The sequence below is a fragment of the Quercus suber genome, unplaced genomic scaffold (assembly GCF_002906115.3).
Source record: "Quercus suber isolate HL8 unplaced genomic scaffold, Cork oak 2.0 scaffold_151, whole genome shotgun sequence".
NCBI classification, from domain to species: Eukaryota; Viridiplantae; Streptophyta; class Magnoliopsida; order Fagales; family Fagaceae; genus Quercus; species Quercus suber.
In genome coordinates, this window is record NW_027069612.1 from 796,561 (window position 1) to 824,485 (window position 27,925).

A 27,925-nucleotide genomic window follows, 5' to 3' on the forward strand; every position below is an offset into this window, starting at 1 on the left:
AATACAAGGTTAGAATATAGCTCAATGGCATATAAGGTACTCTGATCCAATTTGAGGTTAACTTAAAAAAAAAGAAAGGTGAGGTTAGCAGAAATTATTGCTTTATAATAATTTGTCTTGACAAATTTCAATTGAGTTTTCTAATTATACACATGCATATATATGATCATGTCACAACACCAAATTTAATAATTGATAATAATTTGTCTTGACTAAATACAATAGAGTTTTCTAATTATAGACATGCATATGATCAGGTCACAACACCAATTTTTTTTTTTTTTCTAAAAACCAAATTTAATAATAATAATCAAACGTATCAACAAGTCACACCACTGTCAAAAAAAGAAAAGAAAAAACTTCTAATAATGCTTAGAACCATTATTAAAATACCAAAAAAACTACTATTGTAAGTTGTGTTAGTGATTTCAAAAAACTTTATTATATATCTTTCCCAATGATGACAACAAAATACTTGAATTATCTTTGAAATCTACTTCCAGGGCCACTAGAGAAAATGTCAGTAATTGCATAATTTGTGGGTGAGTATTCATGGGCCAACTCAAAAAAAATTCTTGAAATAACAAAAAGAGATGAAGGGGTGCTTATATTTAAAAGTCATGTAAGAATAATATATGGAGGGAAAAAAAAAACTCTTTATTTATTCTTATCAAATAAAGGTATCAAAGGCTACATCTCTAAAACCATGGTAAACGTAGTTGTAAGAGTACTTATTTTGACTCTCTTTATACCGTTATCCAATAAAGATACCAGCCATTACATCTCTAAAATCAAGCTGGGCAAAATCGTAAGGGTTGCTTGTATTTAATCTCTATTTCGGTCATCTGTAAAAATCTTGAAAATCTTGCCCATTCAATGCTTGTTGGTAAGAAAAGAATTTCTTGATTTTCTTCCCTTCTTTTAGTTTAATTTCTCTTTATGATTTCGTTCTTTGTTTTTCTTTCTTTTTTGATAAGCCAAGAATCTATTAACCTCTTGTAATGAATTAATCAATTAATTAGTCAAGTTAATTAATTAATCCAATTTGCATGCAATAAGCGTGGTAGCACAAACAAATCACCAAATAACTAAATGCAATGGAAATTAAATTGACACGGTGATTTGTTTTCAAATGAGGAAAACCTACACGGCAAAAACCTCACCGGGTGATTTTAAGGTCACCACTCCCGAGAATCCACTATTATCAAAACAAGCGCTTACAAGTAAAGCAATCCCAGTACCTTATACCAACCAACAGTTGAACTCTTACCCCAATACCCAATTAGACTTATTCTGTAGTGATAGTCTTTCCTTTTAATGCACAGCTCCCAGAACATGACTAAACAATTTGATGCGCGGATTCTAGTACGTGGCTTACCAACTTAAGAAAGATATTGGCTGCAAAGTTATTCAGTTCATCACACAATGAAGATCACGAAACTCCTTGATTACAAAACTCTACGGTGTACAAACATAGCAACTTCTTCAAGAGAAAGATGAATTAGGGCAAATTCTATCTCTAGTCACAATTTGCATGAACACAACTTTGCTACAGATTTGCAAGACCTATGACGGCCCTTAAAACAATCCTTATATATTTTTAGAGTTGTGAGAAAAGAAAGCCCAAATATATATTCACGGATTGAAGTGAAATCAGCTCTAAAAAACTGATTTTCATAAACCTCAATAGATAGCTTATCTGTCGAGAAGTTATTGAGCATCAGGCTTCAGCAGTTTTTTAAACCTCAATAGATACTAGCTGTTGAGTTTTAAAATCCAGCACTTCTTCACTTATTTCTTGGACAGACATGCATGGCTTTAACACTTGAACTTGAAACTTTATTCCTTGAAGCATTAAACATATCCTAAATCTACCCAATTACAAGTAAAGTGCGTTTTGTTGAAGGATTAGCCAATTCTATATTGACATATGTTCCTAACATTGATTCACGTATGTCCTAACATTTTGTATTCATTTTTCATTTGTTTGGATGACATATCCTTTGTTTTATTATTGCTTCTATAAATCATAGTTGGGCAAATTTACATGCAACCTATTATCACCAAGCTTTCATGTTTGGTAAGTTCACATAAACATCTTGGTGGCCACTCAAATTAAGCCATTTGGATCCCACTAAAACCTACCACACACACACATACACACACAAGTGACACCTGTATTCTATTATCATCAAGCTATAGCTCATGCATGTGTGACATGTGAAATTCACTAACACCAAGCCCTCATGCATGTGTGACATGTGGAAGTCCACTAGCCCCTTTTATATGATCAATATATGATTCTTATGATAACGGAGAAAAAGAAAAAGAAAAAAAAAAGACTATTTCGATTGTTATCTAATAAAGGTACTGGAGGTTACATTTCTAAAATCACATTTGAACGAAATTGTAAGGAGTTCTTATATTTACTCTCTCTTTCTGTCATTATCCAATAAAGAAACCAATGGTTACATCTCTAAAACAATGCTAAGCGAAATTGTAAGAGTTGCTTATGTTTACCTTCTCTTTCAGTTGAGTGTACAAGTCTTGCCCATTCAATGCTTGTTGGCAACTAAATAATTTCTTGATTTTTTCCCTCTTTTAATTTAGATCAATTTCTCTTTATGATTTTGTTCTTTGTTTTTCTTTCTCTTTAATTCATTTTTCATTTGTTTAGAGAATATAACCTTTGTTTTGTTACTTTTTCTTTAAATGATAGTTGCGTAAATTCACACGCAACCCATTATCACCAAGCTCTAATTTTTGGTAAGTTCACATGCAAATCTTGGTGGCCACTTAAATTAAGCCCTTTGGATCCCACTAAAACCAAACACACACACATACACACATAAGTAAGACTTGTATCCCACTATCATTAAGCTATAGCTTATGCATGTGTGACATGTGAAATTCACCGATACCACGATCTCATGCATGTCTGACATGTGGAAGTCTAGTACCTCTGATTAATGTATTATTGTTATGATAAGGGAGAAAAGAACTCTCTTTTTATTGTTAACCAATAAAGGTACCAGAGGTTACATTTCTAAAACCGCATTGAACAAAATCATAAGAAGTACTTAAATTTGCTCTATCTTTCTGTCATTATCCAAAAAAGATACCAACAGTTACATCTTTGAAATCGTGCTAAGCGAAAATGTAAAAGTTTCTTATGTTTACTCTCTCTTTCAGTCAAGTGTACACATCTTGCCCAAGTAAGGAATTTCTAGATTTTTTCTCATTTACATTCATTTTTCTTTATAATTTCATTATTATTATTTTCTTTCTTTTTGATCATTTTTCACTTTTTTGGAATACATAATCTTTGTTTTGTTATTGTTTTAATAAATAATTGTTAGATAAATTCACATTCAACCTATTATCACCAAGCTCTCATGGTTGGTAAATTCACATGCACATCTTGGTGGCCACTCAATGAAGCCATTTGGATCCCACTAAATCCTAACACACATACGCACGCGCACACACATGTATCCCACTATCATCAAGTTATAGCTCATACATGTGTGACATGTAAAATTCACTAATCTCAAGCTCTCATGCATGTGTGACATGTGGAAGTCCAAAAGCCCCTTTTATGTGATTAATGTATGATTGTTATGATAAGGGGAAAAAAAACTTTCTTTCTATTGTTATCCAATAAAAATAGTCTAGGACCTAGCCATGCCCATTTCGAAAAGGAAAGAAACTGTGGGAAGTCTTGTTAAATTCAAGTTCCTAGGAGGTAGAAAGAAGTGATAGGGACAAGTGATGGCTTCAAGATCAAGACCCGGTGAAGGAACCAAGGGACCTCGGGTAAGGCAGAGGACATGGAGTAAAAGGGAGGACAATTAGAGGCCTTTCAAGTCCACCATTAGCAAGGAGGAATCTACCCCATTTCTAGAAAAGGCCAAACCAAGAGAAGTCAGCATCAAGGTCCCAGGACCTTCAAAACGTTCCTTTAAAGCATTGGAAGAAGATCGTGCAACATTGACCTTAGAGGAGAATCTGGATTTGTCCCAAGAAACAAGCTTCTATGAGTAGAAAGTCAATGAATAAACTTTCAAATACAAGTTCCCAGGAGAGCAAAATAAGAAGAGATAAGGAAATGACCAACCACCTATGTTTCAAGCAAAGGAAACTGGCTCTGGTACCTAGAAGAACGAAGGGAGAGAACAGTAATTTTGAAGTCCACCAAGAGTAGTATAAAAGGGAGAAGCAAGGAAGGTCAAGTGAGGGGCATTCTGACACACAAGAAAGCAATACAAGAAGAAGGTTTTTAAGTTTTCTTGAGTTTTAAATTGAGTTCATTAAGAGAAAAGAGGCATTATAGAAGGTTCTATGTCTAGATATTTGAGGAGCCACTCAGATTCAAGGGACTCAAATTTCACAACTCTTGAGAACCCAAAAGGGGGTTAGCCAAGTATTTGATCTTTGAGGCTTATTGAGCCTTTTGAAGTATCCTCACAAGGGTGGGACCTAATGTACTCTAACACTTGACTTAATCAAATAAACATAACCTTCTTTGAGACATTCATAATCACCATTGTTTCTACTTTACATTGTGTATTTGTTGTTCCTTCATTTTGTTCATTTGTCTTATACGCAAATTGGTTCGTATAACGGCCTAAGTGGGTCACAATGAGTCAAGCCCAGTCCATCCAACACCTACCCATCCCTTTTAGTGACCCAAGATCCCGTATCAACATTGGGCGTGGGAACTATCGAAAAAGGGACTCACAACTTATAAGGGAGAAAAAAGCTCTCCCCTTTTTTTGAATAACAAAAAGATGCCAAGGGTGCTTCTATTTAAAAATCTTGTAAGGGAGAAAAAAAAAGCTCTCTTTTTATTGTTATCTAATAAAGGTATCATCAATTAAATTTCTAAAATTGCATAAAGGTATCATCAATTAAATTTCTAAAATCGCACTAAACGAAATTGTATGGGGTGCTTATATTTACTCTCTTTTTGTCATTATTTAATAAAGATACCGACGATTACATCTTTGAAACTATACTGAACAAAATCATAAGGGGTACTTATAATTATTTTCTATTTGTGTTGTTATCCAATAATGACACCAACAGTTACATATTTGAAACAAGGCTAAATAAAACCATAAAGAGTGCTTATATATACTTTGCCCTTCTGTCGTGCATATAAATCTTGTCCATTCAAAGCTTGTTGACAAGTAAGGAGTTTCATGATTCTTTTTTCTTTACAATTCTTTTCTTTTCTCTTTTTTTTTTTTTAAAAAAAAATTCAATTTTTCATTTGTTTGGACTTTGGCTTTGGAAAACATAATCTTTGTTCTTTTTTTAAGTTTACGAAAATGAATTCTAACCATTTCCCAAAAATGAAAACAAAAACTAAAAATCATGCACACTCACCGTGCTAGTTTGGGCTTTGAAAGTTTATATATCCCTACACCTTATTGAGGTCCAAAATGTGACAAGGAAGCCCATTCCATGAAAAGTAAGAAAGGACCATGGGTCTCAACAAAAGAAGGCCCAACTCATGAAGTTAAGAAAGATCATGAAGGCCCAAAGGCCCAAAAAGAAGGAAAGTGAAAGAAAAAAGAGTCAAAAAGAAGAGGACCTAAACTTGGGTCACAAACGGGTCCTCCATCCTCTAGGAAGCGGGTCCTTTGAAAGAAAGCTTGAAAATCCTAAAAAGGATGAAGGAGACCTAGAAGATGCTAAAAATGACGTAGATGACCCAGAAGGTAGTTTGGAAACAAGTCACTCACATGTATCCTTGAAAGAATGAAAAGAAGGAAAGAGTAGTTGGATGTCCTATCAAAATCAAGTTTCTGGGAGGCAGAGAGAAGTGAAAGGGACAAGTGGTGGCCTCGGGGTCAGAACCTAGCGAAGGAACCGAGGGACCTCAGTCAGGGCAAAGGACATGTAGTAAGGGGAAAGATGGTCAAAGGTTTTCCAAGCTCACTAATTGCAATGAGGAATCTATGTCATTTCTGGGAAAAAGACTAAACCAAGAAGAGTTCATCAAAGTTCTAGGACCTTTGAAATGTCCTTTTAAAACCTTGCGAAGAGGACCTTAGCTAACACATGGGAAAGCCAACATGCATATTTAGATTTCTAGCAAAAAGCCATGAAGTACCCAGCAAACCAGGCATCATCTTTTTAACCCACGGTCTAAGCCCATGGAATCTCAAATTGGTTGTAAGGGAGAAGTGGTTTGGTCGGTAAGAGAGTGATTTCTGATGAAAGGAGAAACTACTAGTTTTTCCCTTGGTTAATTTATTTGCTTGGAATGCATGAACCAATGGCCTAACTGAGTTCCTCTGTTTGAATGTCATCTCTCCACAACTTCCTCTCAGTTGTCCTTATCAGTTAAGCTATCTTCCATTGCATTGAATATCCCACCCACTCCTTTGACTTTCCAGGAATGCATCTTCCATTTGTAGCTAAAGCCAAATACTCTTTTGAATTAAATTGCCAAACTAAGCTAACCCTCTGCCCAATGAACTCCTTCAAATTCTTGTCAAAGGACATGGTTTATGTAGCAGACCAAGGACGTCCTTGTATGGAGGAACCAAACTATGTCCACTATAAAAGGAACACCAAAGCATAACAAAGGGAGAATTCTAGGAATTCTGAGAGTGAGAAAAAAAGAACAAAACAAAAGAGCCAAGAATGAGGACTTTGTCCCATATCCTTCAAGATCTTCAAAAATATCACTTAGCCTCTAAAGAAACTCATACAAAAATATGCACACATCAGATCTCACTCTCTCCCACAAAATCCTCCTCGTCTGACTATCTTGGAAGAAGATGTCCAAGTAATGCAACTTGGATTTGAGTTCTAAATCCCACAAGTTTTGTGCAAAAGCACTAAGTCTGTGAAAATTGGGGCCAAGGACCTCGTGACTGGCCCATTTTTATGATGTTCATTCATATATATGTATATGTTTTAGAACGCATATTATAACTTGAAGGAAATAACAATTATTTAAGAATATTTGGATTATATAGTTGGTCTTATGCAGAACCTATAGAGGTAAAGGGAAAGGACAAAATGCATTGCATAGTAAGCATGGAGAAAAATCTTGTGGCCCAGGGAACTAGTATTTCGGGTTCCCCAGATTGAAGGCCTCTTGGTTCAAGGAACCAACGTTTTGGGTTCCATGGATTAAAGACTTAATAGCTCAAGGAACCACGACCTCATGCTCTGGGAACCATGAGATCACGAACTAAGAACCATGACATCACACTCTGGGAACCACGACATTATACTCAGGGAACCATGGCATATATTGTCCCCAGGGAACTACCACAGAATATTAGAATAATACCACACTAAAGTTCGATGGAGAAACCACTGCAACATTTTTTCCAAGGAACCACCATAGAGGAACTACTACGACCTCTTTCCTGAGGAACCAAGTGAAGGATATCTGTCACAGAAAGCAGTTCACACAATAAAAGATAAGCCTTAAATATTCCATTTTTAATCTCTTTTCTATTGTGAATATTATGAATCTTTTTTTTTTTAACTCATTTCATAAGAATAAAAGGTCATTTTGTAACATTCAAATACTTACAATGATATTTTATTGCTTAGGAGAAAGCACTATTTTGCCTTGTAGAGTTCTATGTGACTTGCGCACAGACCAATTCATATAACAATCCCAATAGGCCGCAGAGAACTGGACCTAGTTCACCCAACTTCTACTCCAACCCCTTCTTAGTGACCTGAGATCCCACATTACCATTGGGCTTGGGAACTATCTAAAAAAAGAGACACACACCTTATGTATTAACCTTATTATAAATATCCCTTAAAAAAAAAAACATTATTATAAATATCCTTAAAATGTAACTCCCATAGATTTCTTGAAATGAACTTTTATTTTATTTGTGGGAGGTTGGGATTAAACTTGATTTAAACAAAAAAAAAAATACAAAAGGGAGGGTTTTATCACTTTAAGTGTAAGGTTGAATTTAATCAACCATCTTGTTGGCTTTATTATGTGCCAAATTTGCTTGCAATTCTGCATTTAGAAACCCTGTATTTAGGTGGGAATCTTGTAAGGGTAGTGTGTGAGAGAATGTGAAGAAATGCTCAAGAATGTGCAGTGAAGTAAGGACTCGCGACTGGATCTCGCGGGTGGCTCGCAACTAGCAAGCCGCCAAATGATGCACACAAGTGAAGCATGCAGAGAAGCTGAATCGTCATGCCAGCTGTAGCACTACAGGACAAAAAGTCCAGACTAGCCATTCAGTTAGCTCGCGGCTTGAACTCGCAACTCAATCAAATCGCAAGGCCAAGTCACCAGCCAGCTCTATTTTGGAAAAACTGACTCTTCAAATTCCTTTCTCACCCTAGTATAAATACCCCTTATACCCATAAAATGTAGAGAGATTCCAAAGAGAATTTTGAGAGAGAAATCCTAGAGAAAAACAAGATAGACTCATCCACAATCTTTTCATAAAAACTCTTCAAATTTCTCTACTCTCACCCTCTCCATTGTTACATCCTTGAGAGGTTCATTATCCAAATCCTTTTCTCATCATACCCATATTTGTGAGAAGGCTTTTTGGTGCTTTGGGAAGCAATTAGGAAGGGACCAAGGGTTATTGGTTGATGCTATGGGCTATAGCGGAATCCGGTAAGTTAGAAAAGAAAAAGGTTCGGCGTAACCTCGTTAGACCAAGAAGCTTGAAGGGTTTAGGTATACTGGGTAAATTAGGCTTGGAGGGTCTATTACTGTTCATGTATCCCGACTACATTTTCTAGTGGATTATTAACCGCTTGGAGGGAGACGAAGAGGTTTTACGTTAAGGGTTTCAGTTTCCTCTTCGATAACAAATCGTTGTGTTGTCCTTATGTTTGCACCTCTCTTCCCTTAATTTTTTCCATTTAATTTCTGTTGTGAATATGATTTTATTTGGTTTAGATTGTTTATCAAGTCTATTATTTGCTTATGTTCATTTTCCGCACATATATTGTTTGACATTAAGCTTGAATTGATAATTTTGTAATTGGGGGTCTAAACATTCATAGTGTTTTATACGCTATTTGAACATTCATTAAGGTTTTGTATGTTTTGTTGTATAATATTTTTCAATGTAGATACGAATATTTGTTTTTCAATTTTTGGTAGTATTCATGAAAATGTTCTAGAAAACATTTTTTGGTGTTTGGCATGACATAAAATATGAAAACTTTCTTTCATTGCGGATATACATATCCACAACCAAAACCCATTACAGATCAGTGGTAAAAAATCCTAGACACCCATTACAGATCAACTACATCAGTAGATCGGCAAAGATCAAGAAGAGGGTATGGGAGTCTATGCGAGAAAGAGAAAAGAATGGGTGGTTTGGTCTGTGCAAGAAAGAGTTTGGAAAATGTTTTACAAAATAATGTCATAAAACAATTATACATTTGTGTTTTCTTGTTCAACCGATTTTTTTTAGTGGGGCCAAGGTTTTACAAGAAAATGTTGTCAGCTATTATGGAAAAATAACATACTTTTGCCCAGTTCACCAATTTCAGGTAACGTCAATCTAAAAATAATAATTATCTGAGATCTATAGTTGATTTGCACTTGATGTTATTAGTTAGATCTTTTTCTTTTCTTTTCTTTTTTATATACAAAATAGAAATTATACTCTATTCTAATCTAAGTGTATATGTGTGTGAAGTTTCCTCATAGAGACTTAAACCTCGACCCTTGCCCCTAGAACCCCGGCCCTTACCCCTTACACCCCATAAGTACTTATACTTGTGGAGTGACCATCACACCAAGGGTGTGTGGTGGTGGTGTTATTAGTTAAATCTAAACCTTAATCAGATTGTTAAAATTCTAGTGCACAACTTTTGTGAAGTATGTTTTCTTGGTTACTTTTATATTTTGTAATGGTACGGTTTTGGTCAATTTATTTTCTTTAAAATGAGACATAAAGTGAGTTTAAATTAAAGGTGTCTAACCAGACCCAGTACTTGACCAAACCGCCCAACCTGGCCGACCCGACCTGAAAACCAGCCCATCCAACGCCAGTGACGAATGACGGCAAGTCTTCATCCCCAAAACCCGATTCCGGCGGGTCAAATGACGAGTTAGAGCATAAAAACCGAGATCTCAACATATTCGACCGGAAAATAAGTTGTTCTCCTCCAATGGATGTGTTTCGCCGGTCTTTTTCTCCGATTAGTCAAGATCCGGCCTTATATCTTCGAGATCCGACGAGATCTCGTCAAGATTCGGCCTATGCTCTTCAAGATCCATCGAGATCTCATTGAGATCCAGCGAGATCTTGTCGAGATTCGGCCAGATCTCAGCAGATCGGCCCAATCTCAACCAAATATGGTGGTTTCTGGCAAAATCTAGCATAGTTTCGAAATTTTCAACTGTGACCGAGGATCGACCGGTATTCGAGGAGGTTCGACAACCCAAACTGATTCCGTTAACCGGTTGGCGGTGGGTTTAGAAATGAGAGAACCGACGTTATCGGGTCGGTTCCTGGTTGGGCACAAACCCAACCCGGTCCGACCCGTGGACAGGCCTAGTTTAAATAAACTGGGTTTTTTTTTTTCATACATATTTTTTTAGATAAACTAAAAAAAAAAAAAAAAAAAAAAAATAAACTGGGTTTTTTTTTTTCATACATATTTTTTTAGATAAACTAAAAAAAAAAAAAAAAAAAAAATGCTAACCAATTGCACACAAGAGACTGCATGCTTTTGGGCTTGTTCGGTGTTGAAAGTGGCAAAAACCAAAAGAGTACCTTCCAGGAAGCTTGAAAATAAAGGTACATGCGTGTTGTGTAAGTTGAAGAGCACAAAGTTTTCCACATTAGTTTTAATGTAAGTAACGCGAAGCAATGCCAAGCTGTGCTACTCCATATGTGAAAGCTTGTCATATACTCATATTGCGCAATAGAAGAAAAGATGATGGATTTTCATAATTAATAGTAACAAAATTTTCCATTTGTTCTAAAAGTCACAATTATTTAACTGAGTTATGTAACAAATATTTCTTGGATTTTATATATCCTGTTACAAATCCTGGCGATATGTTAACTCTAGAAAGAATTTTATAATTCAGTTGACACTTTTTTTGAGGTCGTAAGTTGAAAACCTGGTAGATATTTCACATTTGTGTAACTTATTAAAAAAAAAAAAAAATCTAGATTTCACATCCGGACAATGAATCAGATTTTCTGTCAAGATCCTTATGCTACGATACATTCATGTGCTGTTGGATGCAAGTATTTCAGTGACACTTTGGGATATTATTGCATCTCTGAAATTTTATATATATTAAAAATGAATGTGATGTATCGTCCAAGACAAGCCAATGAACTTTGTCCCATTATAATAAAGATTATCGACATTGGGGAGGCAATGATTTGGAAATCTCTCTCTCTCTCTCTCTCTTATCCATGAAAAAGAGTTAAAAGCGGTTAGTGTCCTCTCAAAGTTTCATTCATGATAAAGTGAGGAACCACATTTGAGTCTCCTACCAAATGGAGCATAGTACTTTTATTACTAGTGTGAGGGGAGGCCTTATTTTGGCTTATAGAGTAAGATAAATCAAACATATGGCCACCACCTTTGCTTATACCCCAAAGCACCCAACCATAACACTTAATTCTAGACAGAGTAATCAATTTTATTGCCAATGTAAAAGGATTTACATGCTTCTTAAACAAGAATACATACAATGAGAGCTGAGGTGGTCTCACTTTTCAACTGAAACTTAATCATGCTGTTTTGTCACCTATATGTTCAAAAGCTGACTCTCCCACCTTTCATATATGGTTGACAAGAATCATAAAATCCAATAACTGAAATTCTCTGCACGAACTCAACTGAACTAAAACCTGTCGGCCAATTTGCAATTGACAATGATCCCTTCTGCACCTTCTAAAATACTCATAGGCCTCTCATTAGACTCAGATGACAGCAAAGAAGCTCTCTCATGGGCAATCAGAGTCCTAGCCCATCCAAATGACACCATTGTTGCCATACACATTCTTGGTTAGTGTGTTTAACTTTATGAAACTTAAATGCCGGCGGCTTGTCGAGTTTGTTAGTCTTTCAAATTTCAATTCAGTACCTCATAAATCACAATTTGAAAAGGGTTACTGAATTTATCTTTTTGCATTTTTTTCCAGCACTTTCTCCCAGGTTAAGCACTCATTGTTGTTGCATTTCATGCTTTCTTATAATTTGCTTATGGGAGTTTATTAGAGTGCATACCCTTTTCATGATTTTTGTCATCAAAAGAGTAGCATTAGCTGAAATTTAACTTACTTATGTTAATCAACAGTTGGTGATGAGAAGAAGAAACATGAGTTGGCAAAGAAAAAGCAATCAAAATTTCGCCAGGCTAAGGCATATGTCATATCTGTTCTTGGAGAATTTGCCCAGACTTGCCAGTCTAAGCAGGTACTAGGCTTGGTGATATGTCAAAATATGCCCTTCTGAACATATCTCAAACACTCAGTGTAGTATATAAATTTAACAATGTTCCAAAATTTTAATAATTTCCTTCTAGAGTTAAAGGTACAATGCTCATTGATATTCCATTTCCAGGTAAATTTGGAAGCTAGAGTGGGTTTCAGCTCCAGTGTTGGAAAAGGTTTGATTGAGGAAGTGAAATCTAGTTCAGCTAACATTCTTCTTCTTCGTGGCTCAAGAAACAGTACAAATAGGTAAGAAATCTGGCTAGTTTTAAAAGTTTTAATTCCATTCCTATAGATAAGTCATTGATAAACTTTCTTTTCTCTATTAATTTTCTTTCCTCAAGGTATTGCTTTAAGCATGCCCCAGATAGCTGTACATTGGTTTCAATTGGAAAATGTGGAAGAGCTCAACAATATCTAGATACATATTCTCCAAATTCTGAAGGTACTTTTCAAAAAGACAAATCCAGGATGGAATATGAATTTCTTTGATAGAAAATCTTCTAATGTGTCATTTTTTGCAGAAAGTTGTCAATCTAGCTTAAGGTGGTCAAAGGGGAATATTCATCAAAACCCTGTTTTCTTGGACAACAAGAAAGACAACCATTCACCAACAACTATACTAGATGAACTTAGGGGAGAATCTTACAGCACAGAAGATGATACTTCTAGCTCTGGGGACACAAGCAACACGGAGTCTCCTCCTCTCACTTCCAAGTTTAAAATCCAATCCAAGACAAGGAAGCCGCAGCTGTCTCCGTACAAACTTATTGCCTCATTCTTTGGTTCTCCATTAAGGAAAAGAAATGTTAGTTTATCCAACAAAGAAATGAAGCAGCCTTTGATTAAGTGCTTCAGCTTTGAGGAAATCTCCAATGCTACAAACAACTTCCACCAAGGTAATATTGAAAAGGCCTTAAAAGCTTTTGACAATATTAATTGTGGCAGTATTAGTCTCAGCAGCATTTCTTATGGCAGCAGCATAAGCTCTGACTCTATAAGTTCCTTTCAAGTTCTTGAAACAATTACTAGTATTTTGTGTCAATATTTTGTGGGAATACGCTAGTAATCTGTCATAGCAACAGATTGACTAAATGTTTTTTCCTGTTTGCTTGCACCAAACATCAGATTATATAGTAGGCCAGGGCGGGTATTCAGAAGTATATAGAGGTGATCTTTCTGATGGAAAAACCATTGCAGTGAAGAGGTTGGCCAAGGACAACAAGGATGCTAAAAAGGAGAAAGAGTTCCTCACAGAATTGGGTATAATTGGACATGTATCCCATCCTAATACAGCTGACTTGCTTGGGTGCTGTTTTGAAAATGGACTCTACCTAATTTTCAATTTCTCCCAAAATGGAAATTTGTCAACTGCATTGCATGGTAAGAAGGGCCTCTATTTCTCTTTTCAATTTCAGTATATGCACATTGTTTTGTTTAGAAAATACTACATTTTTTTTTTCTAAATAAGCACAGTATCATTACATTATATGCAAATACCTTCAAAAAAATCAGACAGATTTAAGGAGGAAGAAACAGATTCATTATATGAGAACAAATGCACTTCACCATTTTAGGACAGTTAGGGGAAATTCAATTAATTTTGCAAGGATTAACTGTTTGAACTATGACCAGGTAAAACATGCAAGTCACTTGAGTGGTCAATCAGATATAAGATTGTCATTGGAATTGCAAAGGGTCTGCATTATCTTCATAAATGTTGCAAGCATCGAATAATACATCGTGACATAAAGGCTTCAAATGTCCTTCTTGGTCCAGATTATGAACCCCAGGTGAAGACACAAATCACTTACTGAAATTTTGTAGAATGATAATTTTCTTGACAGTTTTAATTTAATCCCATAATTTTTTCTTGTGTAGATTACTGACTTTGGGCTTGCAAAGTGGCTTCCTAACAAATGGACTCACCATGCTGTGATTCCAATTGAGGGTACATTTGGGTACCTAGCACCAGAGTACTTCATGCATGGAATTGTGGATGAAAAGATTGATGTTTTTGCATTTGGGGTTCTTATTTTAGAGATCATCACTGGGCGGAGGCCTGTGGATTCATCAATGCAAAATATCCTCCTTTGGGTATATAAACTGTCACCAATGTCTGTGCTAGAGATATTATGGTCCAAGAATCCAAAACCTATTTTTTGCTCTAGAAGTAAATAAGCCTACAATAAATTTGAGAAATAATGCAAGGTCTATATATTAGAAAACCTTAGGTTAACCTGAGGCTAACCGTGAGTTTAGTTTAATTGTAGTACAAGTACATGAGCCTACAATAGGTTTGACCCTCTTGGGCATGATATCTCTAACACTCTGAACAAATTCATCCAAGAACTATTTGCTAAAATGATTTTTTTATATGTAGGCCAAGCCTCTTATGGAGTCAGGAGACCTTGCCCAACTAGCTGATCCAAAAATGAAAGGCAAATATAATGTGGAACAGTTGCATAGCGTAGTGCTAACAGCTTCTTACTGTGTAAGACAGTCCTCAGTATGGCGTCCATCAATGAGTGAGGTACATGTTTTGTGTCTTCTTTTAGATACAATATTGAGTCCGTTCATACATGTAACACAATCTGATTATAAAACCATTGCTTGATTCCTTAGGTGTTGGAGCTTCTAACCAGTGGCCATGACTCTGGGGTTGCAAAGAGCTGGAGGATTCCCAAGTTTACCTCAGATGAGTTGGATGATTACTCCATGGTTTTTGGATATGATGTTCCATCAGATATTTCTCTGGAGGATTATTTATGAGTACATAGGTCAATTTTTATTTCTCTTTTTTCCCATCTGATGATTTTTGAGTTTCTTGTGACAGGAGAATCATATAGTTTGACTAAGAAGTAAATCAAAAGCTGGCTGCTTATTTGTAACTTATGAATTTTGAAGTCCTGGATTGGAGATTATGTAGAGTACAAACGTTTCAAAGATTTCTTTCTTTCTTTGTTTTATATTGAGTCCTGTGTGATTCATGTGTTACAGTTTAGTATAATTTTTTATTAAGCAAGAATGAAATTTATTTAGAGTTCTTGATACAATAATCAAATTATTATGTAATAGTATGCAGCTTTTTAGTTTTTACATAGCAAGTGTACTTTCATATATGGATTTGGGATGTTCTAGAAGAATTGAAAAGGCAATTTCTTTGATCCTTTTATATTGTTAGAATAATTGTTAAATTAGTAAATGCAATATTTTCATACAGTTTAAACATTTGGGACACTTGGTAGTTGGTAATGTTAATGTACCACAGCCCCCAAAAAAAAATGTTAGAATAATAGTTAAATAATTAAATTCACAAATTTTCAACTTAAATTTTAAATTAATAAGGGTGAGTTTGGGAGTCCAAAAGGAGAAATGTTAGAATGATAGTTCAAAGATTAAATTCACAATTCCTTAATAACTTAAATTTCAAATTAATAAATTAATGCCTTCAAAAAAAAAATTATTAAAGTTAATTGGGCCCATAAGAAGGGGGGGGGGGGGGGGGGAGGGGGGGATTTTTTTTATTTAGAATCATATGCAAGGGAAGTTAAAATAAAGATTAAAGATTAAATCCACCATTTTGAGCCGTTTTGGAGACACCGGGGGTGAAATATTCCAATAGTTTCCATAGATAGCGATTTTTCAAATCAACCATCTATTACCACTGTTCCTGATTTGGTAAATCCTCATATCCCTCTAAATTTGTTTGATTCCCATATCAAACAAATTGATAAAGAGTTAGCAAAGTTTGACTTTGTGGAGCTATCCAAAAAAGACTGGGACTTATCTTACTATTTTATTCCTTTCTATACTCAACTCAATAGCAATACTTTAGAAGATGATAATTCTGGTGATGCTTCCTTTGCCTCCTATGATCATTTGATTGAGGAGGTGAAATTTATTATTGATTCTTCTGTTGATTGTAATTTTTCTCATATTAGGAGATAAGAGGACTATGTTGCTCATAAGGAACTTTACTAGACATATTATACATGTTAGTGACTTTTTGGTGTAGATGAAGGATGTTCCTCCACATCTTATTGCTGTAATTTAAGTTGACTTGACTACTCTTAATTAATAAAATTTATAGCTTTCTTCTAAATTCATCATTTTCTAACTGGTTTTAAGTTTTTGGAACAAACCATAATTTATCCGATAAATTGTGTTTGCCTTAGCGATCGACCATAACCTTGAATAGAGGCTTGTCAAATGTCTAGTGAACCAACCAACGTGGTTGATACCATACTGGTACCGGTCGTACTGGCTGGTATGCACCGTACTGGTACATGTACTAATATCGAAACGCCTACGTTTCGTACCGATTTAAATATCGGGCGTACTAGCCAATTTGAGGTGTACCAATCGATACCGGGCGTACCAGCTGGTACAGAAAAAAACTTATTCTTTTTTGTAATTTTTGAATTTTTGTAAGAGTAGAATGGTAACTTATTTGCATTAACTTATTAGTATTATTTGTTTTCTTAGTATGCAATAAACAATTAAGCTTTCTGTTTTTTATTCTTTTTTCTTTTTGTTTATTCTGAATTGAGTTAATGTTTTATGGTAAACTTTATATTTATTATAATATATATATATATATATATAATAGCGATAAACCCGAAACGGTATATTGGTATTGAGCAGTATCGAAATATATCATTCCACTAGTCAAATTAGTACAGCCTTCAGTACGAGATTGACTCCCTTAGAACCAACTCTAGATAGCATCAACAAGCTCTGTACTCAAACAGTGTCCGCCCCTAAAAACTTGTGACCCACCATGTGAATACGATGGTTCTAATAATATTAATTGGATTAGCATTGAGCTCAATTAACAGTTGGTGAGCGTGTAGCATTGAGCTCAATTAACAGTTGGTGAGCGTGACTAGTTTTGAGCTTGCTCAAACCTTCACAATCAAGTGCAGACATTTATACCTGAATGGGAAATTCCTGTTAAAAAAATAATAAAAAATTATCAAGTGCAGACATTTATACCTGAATGGGAAATTCCTGTTAAAAAAATATTAAAAAATTTAAAAAAAAATTATATATACAAAAAAAAAAAAAAAAAAAAAAAAAATAATAAAAAATTATCAAGTGCAGACATTTATACCTGAATGGGAAATTCCTGTTAAAAAAAATAATAAAAAATTAAAAAAATTTATACAAAAAAAAAAAAAAAAGGATATAATGATTTGGAGCTTGGTTTGACTTCTTCGATGGCCAATTTAACCACTTTGGAGAGAGAATCCTTTCACCAATCATTTTCAAGGCTAATGTTAGGATTTTTTTTTTAGACCATTTGGTTGATTTTACAGCATAATTAATTAATTTTAAATAACTTATCGGTTATGAATTCATATTGATTCCTAACTTAATTGCCACAGATTAAATATGTCATGAATAAAGCAATAAAACAATAAGTTTAGTGGAAAATACAACACATCTATATAATACCTGGAGGGATTTAACCTATCAAATATCAATCCCAAGGTAAATAGATTCGCTAAATCTACTACTATCTCTTGTAATACTTACTAATGTGATGGCATACAACTTCAAATTTACGGACTCTTCTACTAATAAATTATCACGTGAACTCCCCGTTTATGACTCCAAGAAACTTTTGAAGATTTAATCTTTGCGATAAACATGGGGATGGCTTTATGGCTTCAAACACGATATGCACTATGGCAGTAACAACATTGTATTGCTTTTTCTCTATTTGCTCTTAAACTCTCACTGGCTGAATAGGTGGAGGCTCAAATCAATTCTCTGAAAAGCTTAGGTAGCCTATCCAAACTCTTAATAAATCATGCTTAATGAGCCTATATATAATCTCTCCATTAGGGTTACAAAAACCCATGTGTACAACCAACTAAATAAATTACGTTAGATATGAAAAATTGAATATATTCTTGATCAATGAAATTTGGAATCGAAAAAGAGTCGAACTCATTTTGATCGGTTTAACTTGCATTTGAACTTACGGAAACTCAGTTTTCTTCGGCTAATTTTAGGCTCTCATATTAGACTTATAACTTAATTTATTTTTATTTTTTTATGGGACATTGTATAGACTTGTAACTTTACATGAAAAACTCAACAAGACTCAATCTTTTTGTCATAGGTTGCCAGAATCTAGTCCGTTGGACCTAAAACATAAAAGTTTTTTGTCATTGGCAATGAAGAGAGTTAAGCAATTGAAGATAATATTGAAATCCTTAGTGACACTTTTTGAACATCTATGAGCTTGTTAAAATACTTATTTTAAAATGAGAAATAATATGTCTACAACATTTTTACAACAAATCCTAAGTGACAGGTTGTTACTAGTTGTTATTATTGAGGCAAAAAAAATAATCTTAGTATTAATTTCAAATTTGAACCAATATCAACTAACCACTTGTGATTTGTTATAAAATTGTTATAGACATAACATCTCTCTTCCAAAATAATAAATAGAGAACCCATGTGTACCTTTTCTTGTGGAAGATGGAAGAATTCTAGTTAGGAGGGTGTAAAAGGACATTTAGGCAACCACTTTGGTCTCCGTAAGTAACATTGCAAATGGGCTTAGATTGCTTATTAGCCCATGAGAGGTACGCAATACATATATTATTTTCTTGACTTCTCAATTTTAGAGGATCTAGAAGTTGTTGTTCCCCTTATATAGACAAATCAAACCAGACAAGATCAATCATATTACCTTAATCAATTTAAGACCAAAATTTGTAGAATCTCCCACAAACCCACTACTACTTACAAAATTCATTGCCTAATAAGTCTATAAATCCACCGCCCAAGACTAAAAATCAGCAGCCCAAGGCTTGGACCATTGCGAAACTCAATTCTACAAGCCAACCCACTATTTTACAAGCAATTTAGGGATGCCTTCTTCGGCTAATAAACAAAACACCACAAATGGTGTGGCTGGGCATAAAAGGGACACAAGAGAGGCTAGGGTAGAGAGGGGGCAAAAAATTCAGTATCTCCCACACGAGCAAAAAACATAAAAACCCCTCGCCAAAAACTCCTCATGTTGATAACAAGAAAGATGCCAACACTCTCTCTTTAATTCAGTAGGTTCGAAACTAATTCTCCTTCATTTGATAGCACTCTTCAAGTTTTCTTTCTATCACTTTCTCACTAATCTCCTATTATTTTTCTTATTTCACTTAAAATCTGTTTAGATACCGCTTATTATTGAAAATTGAAAAACACTGTAGTAAAATATTTTTTAAATATGTGAATAGTACTGTGTGACTCATTTTTAATAAAAATTTTGTTAAAAAAAGAGATTTGTGAGTCTTATGAACAGTACACAGGATCCAAGTTTGGACGCAAACGCCAAACATGTTTACTATCCAAACGCACACTTAATATGTAACAAAAAAAAAAAATTTGGTGCAAATTATACTTCTTGTATTTTTCCTCTTGTATACATCATTAATGTGACAGAAGATCAAAGAGACAAACCCACATGTAACTTCTATTAATAGCAATTGTTGCTCAGAATTATATTTCTTGTATTTCTCCTCTTGTACATCATTAATGTGATAGAAGATCAAAGAGACAAGCCCACATGTAACTTCTACTAATAGCAATTGTTGCTCAGGATTATTGGGCTTTCAACCAAAAATAAAAATAAAAAATCTTATCTCCGTTCCATGCGTGAAACTATGACAAGTTTCTCAACCTTTATATTTTACTCTCCTGATATATTGCTAAATATTATAATATAATAGAGCTAAACAAATTTATTGGCTTGAATTTACCATATCTCTTGCATTTTCCTAAAGAACATATTCATTTAATCTTGTTAAACATATTTGCTTGGCTACACCAATGGTAGCATAACATATTTTTTATGTTTATCAAAGAAAAAAAAACATTTTTTTTATCTCTATTTATATGCTCTATAGCCCCAATTTTTTGTACATGGGAAGCCTCATTTATCTCATTATTATTTTTTTTAACTTCCCTGACTCATTATGTTATTTTCTTATTTAAAGAAAAATAAAATAGTAGCTACCAATAAACAACCCATTTGTACGAGTATTGGACTCTAGTCTCGACTACCTCAAAAACTATGGATCTAACCACTAACTTATCAAGATGCAATTTATCTCTTATCTCCCTCCGTCTTATCCTTCTAATATAAATTAAGCAACATGATAATGGTTACTTAATGAGAAAAGTCCCATGAGAAAAGAACTCTTAAATATCTTATAAGTTAAGAACTTTTTGTGTTTGGCGAATCAAAGAATTAGTTACGTTGGTTTTCATTCATATGCATAAATAAATCAATCATATCTTATAAGCTAAATAACTTTTTGCGTTAGGCAAATTAAAGAATTAGTTATGTTAGTTTTCATTCAAACGTATAAACAAATCAATCACACACAGAGAACCAGAAGTATATCTGAGTGATAAGCCCATTAATATGAGGTGTGACATAAACTCAAACATATAAACTGAGTTCACATGAGTACTACTTAAGTACTTAGGTGTCCTATAAATAATATTGAAATTCTTTTTTTTTTCCTTACATATGGTAATTATTCTAATTAATTAAATTCATTTCACGATGTGCTATTATTGTAAGAGGAATGAGTAAGAATTTATTGTACTCTAGTGACTGCAAGTCTTCATTATGAATAATATTTGGGATCCGATACCAGAAAATATGGTAAGCTAGGGTGAATGGGGGGCGTTGACTATTCAAGTAGATAAAAAAAAGTGGGGTGAGGTATAGCCGTATAGACTATAGTGATAGTAAGTAGTGGACAAGAAAATAAACAACAATGTGATGAGTGAAAAGAGAGATTTTAGTGATTATTATTAGTGGGGATGGTTGGACTGGACCACTTTCGACAGTGGTGTGTGATGACAGGGAGAGCCCACGTGAAGATGGCGTGGGCCGGTGGTGCACGTGAACTGCATGGTCTTGACCCCACCCTTCGTGGAACCCACCCCTCCTTTGACAGGGACTCCATGTGCACATGCATTTCAAGCCGACACTTGTTTTCATTTTTCACAACTTTCTCTTTCACACTCTTCTTTTCTTTTCTTATTTCTTTTTTTTTTTTTTTTTCGATAAACAAAAAAAATGAGTAAAAGGAGGTAATCAATATAGCTTCTTTGTACTTGACTACAGTAATACCCTATTCGTTCTTGAGTGAAACCTCATATTTTCAATTTGTGAAAAACTTATTTATTATTTTTTAAACTGTTTGGAATATAAATGAGATATAAAATGCAAACTATTTTTTGAAATCCAACGTTATAGTTGGTCTCCCTCTTTTTCAATGTTTTACCGACCCTATCTTTTGGACCGCCCAAAGTCTAAACATTCCCTTAGGGCTAATAATTAGCTTATCATTTTTCTGTTAATATTTTATTTTTAGATATGATACTATACAAAATACTACATTATTTAAAATTATAATCATGTGAAGTTGTATATATCTTTAAGTTTATATATTTAATTTAAAATTATGAAATTTGTCACTGTCAAATGCAGATAATCCTAATATCTAATTCATGCTCCAAAACTTCGAACAAAAAAAGATACATATAGATTATGTGTGACTATTAATAGTGTTTTCAAAAATAGAAGGAAAAAAAAAAGTGTGAAACAATCATTGATCATCGATGTGACTACTGACTATATCAAAGAGAAAGAAAGTTTTAACACTTTTAACCCTTTTTGTGTGAACTTAAGAGATAATCTGTGACAAAAAATGAGGATACAACACAATTGGGTAAATCTTATTCCTCCTCAATATAACTACTATGAGATTCGAAGTAATATTAGACAAGGAAATAAATAAAGGGTAAAGTTTTGGTCCATTGATCTAGTATATTGAATCCGACATGATGTAAACACGTGATCAAATTAATAAATATGTTCGTATCATATTAGGTCTCAAGCTAAACTCATTAATAAAAAATAGAAATGTTATAGACACAACTTCTTCAACAATTTTATTTCTACAACTTATAGAGATGACAAGTTGTAAGTAGTAGACAATTACTTTCACATAGATTAATTAGCAATCCTATTTTCTTTGTTTATTTTCTTCTCAATTTTTGCAAAGTGCAAAATACTAGAAATTCACATCAACGTTCATCAGTGATGGGGCTTAAGGCATGGCCATTGGCCACCATATGGGAGATTTAATTTTAAGAAATAGTTTAATATTGTTGATTTTTATTTTTATTTTTGTCATAATTCACTGAATATTGTTGATTAGGAATTACCATTCGGCTCTATATAAGAATTTATTGTATGCCTAACTTTCCTTGTGCATGCACTTAATTAGAACTAAAGTTAGGATCCTTGTAAAACAAATAAAAGAAAATCACACTTTCCTTAAGAAGAATGAAGAATTGCAATACGTTTCTAACATGTCCCTAGCTATTTTTCCTTCCGTACTTTGGGTGCTTCCAAGTGCCCATAAAATTTTTAAAATTAGGGCACGTTTTGGTAAACCAAATGAAAATTACATTAAAAATAATAATCTTTATTATTGAGAATAAAAAATATTGTACTGAAAAAATTATTCTTTTTATATGTATTAAGGATTAATGTTATAATAACAAACTATTTTATAACATTTTTTACAGACTATTGATGTAGCAAAATTATTATTTGTTCTCATTTAGATCCACCACTAACATCATATTTTTATTTACTAATAACCACTCACCACATTATTAGTTTGTAAAATAATTTGTAGCTAGCATTTTCTTTAAGGAATTGTTATTTCTCAATTTAAGGAATAATTCTTCTCAAAAAAATAATTAAAGAATAATTATTGTCAAGGAATAACCATTTCATGTAATAAAGATGCAAATAAATAACCGAATAGTTATTAGTTATTACACATAAATTACCATTCTATTACAAAACTTATTACAACATTTCGCTAATAGTTACTATATCGCTAATAGTCATTAGTTATTACACATTAATTCGCTGAGTTTATAATTTACTACATAGTTAACTTATTACAACATACAAATACAAATTGTCAAAAGGCTTGTAACTTAATTAGCACTTTATAATATTTTTAACAGAGAAATAAAGATTCAAATCTCCTCCCCTTAATTATCTCCCACCCTCCTAAAAAAATTTTAAAAAAAATTAAAAAAAAAAAAAAAATTTTACTATATAAACTCAGCGAATTAATGTGCCACAAATTAGAAAAATAACTTATATATGTATTACGTTGTTACAGCAGTATTAATTGCCTAATGATTAGGAGTTTGGGTTAGTATTCTCCAGCACCAAAGAAAAAAAAAGGATTGGAAATAGAATTGAAACTTGATATTTGGAGATAGATGTCTCACAATAAGTCCTTTACACAACATGAATACAACTCTCTCTCTCTCTCTCTCTCTCTCTCTCTCTCTCAGTACATAAAACTCTTAGTTTTACGGAGTCTAAGAGAACTAATCAGTAGGCAATCTTAATTGATCCCTTCTAAAGCTAAGCAATTGCACCATACTGTTTAGTAAAGGTTTGAACCATGAGAGAGAAGATCAGTAATCCAATGCCAACATTTTGCTACTTGCGTTGGCCTCACTGTTTGAGCATGGTTGATTCATGATTGGTGTCGCCATTGAGAACTACGTTTAGAAATTAGAAATTGGTCAAGGAATTATGCTAGCCACTCGTTGTAAATCAATAAATGTTAAGGAACTCAGTCTCACTCACACCTAGTGGGCATCTGAAGAGGCAAAAGGGTTGTACAGAGATAACATTGTGAAAGCGATGGCAAGTTGGCAACTACCCAATACATAATCATAGTATGTGACTGTCTCAAAATGCAAGGTACTCCATTAAGTTTGTGTAAATCTGGCAAGGTTGATATATTGCAAAATAAAAGTGTATTGTTTCTTAATGAATTTAGAACCCAGCTACGCTTTGGTATTGGAAAACTGTGTATCATATATAGACTTAAACCTTGGAGCACATTATATGTGGGACATTGCTAGGAATAAGAACATCAAGAGAAGGTGGGAGAGGCAAATGGTCCTGCTTTATTTGATTTGAAATCAAACAAGAGAAACAGGACGATTTTAGGTTATTTGCCAGAAGTATCAGGAATGGACGTAGCAGAAGCAGACCCTTCATTAATTAATTTTGTGTAATTCAGTGTTGGGACCAATGCCCTTTAGATTGTTTGTCATCAAAATCTTCAGAATCACTATCTTGTCCAAATCAACTTTATCGGTACACCTTTGAGATCTCACCAGTGTGAAAACTACTTGACTGACTTCACAGGTTCGGATCCTAAGACGAAAAAAGGAATAGGATCACATGATTGAAATATAGTTCAATAGTTAGGGCTATTGTATGGAATAGCACTTTTGATGCCTACGATTAAAAGTAAAGAAACTTACTTAATCTCAACCTTTGAATCAAAACTTTTATCTTTTTTAACATTCTACCTTCTCATTTTTTTCCTCTCACAATTTCATGGCTATTGCACCTGATCTAGATCAATGATCACAACCCATAAACAATAGAAAAATTTTATTTATTTATTTATTTCGAAATAAAATTCCCATTTGGTTAGGAGTGATCCTAGGTCGCTCGAGCTTGGATTTGATGTCAATCTAGCAACCGACCTGATCACGTTGGGTTTGAAAGACCTTAACTCATTGTTAATCTTGGAAATGTGGCATGTTAGCCAATTTAACATGAGAAATTCTTGGTCAGGTCGGTTGAACTCGTGGGTTGTCTAGTTAATGAAGGTGTCGTGGTAATATGGAGGAGATTTGGTGGCAGAGATCACATCGACAATGGTGGAGACCTCACGGCCACCAACATGTACTTATGCAAGCAGAAACTTAAATTCCAAGATTGATTGTGAAAATAATATAAGCTTAAAAAAAATCTCCAAAATAAAAAGATAAATAGACACAAACACATACAATGAATAGTAAGATTTACAAGGTTTGACAATAGCCTAAATTCACAGACAATGAAAAAGAGAAAATTTTACTAGCAAATTTGGAGGATACAAAGATGATGTAGATGCACCCACACAAAATACAAATCTCATATATTCCCAAATGACACTAAATATTATGAATAGTCCTTTTGCAGCACAATTAAGAAATTTAAATTGAACATATAGCACAAAATTGGATAATAATTAAAAACTAATTTGGATTCTGGCATGCTTCAACTTTAATATAATATATATGATTTTGCCTACCAAAATTTATTCATAATACTCTCAAAAGATATTTCTCTCTAATACAACTCAACAAACCAAAGCTCACAAATAAAAATTGTCGCTCCTAAGAACAAAACAAAACAAAGTGACCCAAAATCCAATCATGCATAGAGCTACCTCACACACTAATTTATGGCACAAAGCTATAGCACAAAACTGCTAGGGAGGGCGAATAACGACAGCATGACATAGTTCTCAGAACCGGATTGGACCAGGAGGTCGGACTATGAAAACCGAAAACTGGGATGAAAACTGGTTTTTTAAGCATAAAGAACGGGGAATATGTGGCAATTCTGTGAACCCCTAAAACAGGGGTTGGACCGCACGAACCGGTGGCAAAAACCGTGTGGTCCAACCCCTTAGCAATTTTTTTTTTTATTAAAACAACTTAGCACAATTTTATTATACTTAATTAAATTATCTATCTCTTACAAGGAATAAAAAGAATATATAATTAAAATCTTTCAAAAATATTCAACTTTACTTCAAAAATTAATCATAAATTTTAATGTTTTCGTGGTTATTATTTTATTTTATTAACTTTCTTATTTAATTATTAAATATATGCTTGAAAATCATTAAATTTCCCTCACATATGTAGATATATTAGTCAATTTTGCTAGTTTTATAAATTTAATATCTATATTTAGGTTTTAATTAATTATTAAATTAATTATGACGTCATCATAATTCGACCTCAGTTCGACCTCAAAAACCTTAAACCTCTCCTTTTTACAGTTCAATGAACGGTCCAGGTCTAAAAACCTTAGACGATGGTCAAGAAAGCAAGGGTTTGGGTTTTGCACTTCGAACACATGCACCGTGATCATTGGCTTTTCAAATGGTAAATTTGTCACTCAACTAGAGCTAATTAGGTTTCAATTGTGGGAATCCACCATTTTATTGAGCGCTTAAATATGACGTTTTAGCACGTGTGTAAGAAACACTCCCCTTTTCAAACTGGGGGTCCATTTGGATAGTACTTATTGTTGCTGAAAGTTGATAAAAACTGATTGTTGCTGAAAATACTGTAGCAAAATAATTTTTAAATGTGTGAATAGTGTTGTGGGACCCACTTTTAATATTAAATATTGCGTGAACAGTGCACGCACAGTAAATTTTGTCCTCCAAAGTCAACAAGTGCGGCCAAAGAAAAAAAAAAAAAAAAAAAAAAAAAAAGGAGAAAACGCACAGAGGTGAAAACGCGCCGTGACTAACCGAGCTATCCAAACCCATACTAGATGTCTTTGAATCAGGTGGCTTTATTGGGTACAAGTACGAATTGATTAGCCCTACTATTAATCAAAGCTCTTGTACTAAAACCTCTACAATTAGAAAGGAAAAACCTTAATAATAAAAATAAATAGAAAGGCAACATTTCTCTACTTTACTTGAAGTAAACTATTTTTGTTTTCATTTCTTCCGGTCGTGCCTTCAAGTGCAAGAGACCAGATTGCCTTTCTTTCAAGATCTCCATATTTGTAATTTAACAATAGCACTAATTATAGAAGATTCCTGTGTAACAAAGGGAATTACAAAATTTTAAATACAAGTAAACAAATTTAAAAATCTGATATAAGATTCTGGTGTAACAAAAGTTTTCTGGGTTGTACATCAAGTTAATATTGCAACTGAGGTTTTATCTAGTAAAAAAAGGGTAAAGAAATTAAAGAACAAAACAAAGTAAGCAAGTTTCAATTGAAAAATATATATTATGTCAATTAATAGCCAATCTAGATCCCACCATTTAGGTAAACATCCGTAGAATTTTAAAATTAATGTTCATTCATGAATTTAACAATTATTGTAATTATGCTAGTCATTGATTATTGTGTACTCTCGAAATATCATAAATGCGTACTCCCTCCTCTCACATGAATAGTAGGTCTTACATATTAAATTCATGATTGGACTCACTATTTATGTAAAATGAGAGAGTACATATTTATGATACTCTGAAGGTACCTAATAATTTTTCGTCATAAAATTAACAAGCATAGAGATTATCAACTTGCTTTTTTTAGGAAGCTACAAATTACTGGAGTTTACAATAAACACCTTGCCATCCATTCATTCAACAATTCAAGGAGGGGAAAATTTCTCCCAAAAAAAAAAAAAAAAGGCAAAGCTAAAAAGTAAAAATACAACTATTTTTATAATAATTTGTTAAGATGATAAGTCATAAAAATAATTAGTTCTAAATATTATTTTCACGTTTAGTCCTAA

General features: G+C 33.7%; 1 protein-coding gene across 1 annotated transcript; it reads left to right on the forward strand.

The window, feature by feature from the left end:
- The first annotated feature begins 11,774 nt into the window (after positions 1 to 11,774).
- LOC112022221 (probable receptor-like serine/threonine-protein kinase At5g57670) lies at positions 11,775 to 15,478 on the forward strand. The gene is made up of 10 exons (XM_024054796.2): positions 11,775 to 12,012; positions 12,305 to 12,423; positions 12,571 to 12,689; positions 12,785 to 12,885; positions 12,965 to 13,339; positions 13,569 to 13,823; positions 14,076 to 14,233; positions 14,322 to 14,537; positions 14,824 to 14,973; positions 15,066 to 15,478. The coding sequence occupies exons 1-10, from the start codon at positions 11,880 to 11,882 to the stop codon at positions 15,210 to 15,212; spliced, it is 1,773 nt and encodes a 590-aa protein (XP_023910564.2). The 5' UTR covers positions 11,775 to 11,879; the 3' UTR covers positions 15,213 to 15,478.
- Positions 15,479 to 27,925: the final 12,447 nt, after the last annotated feature.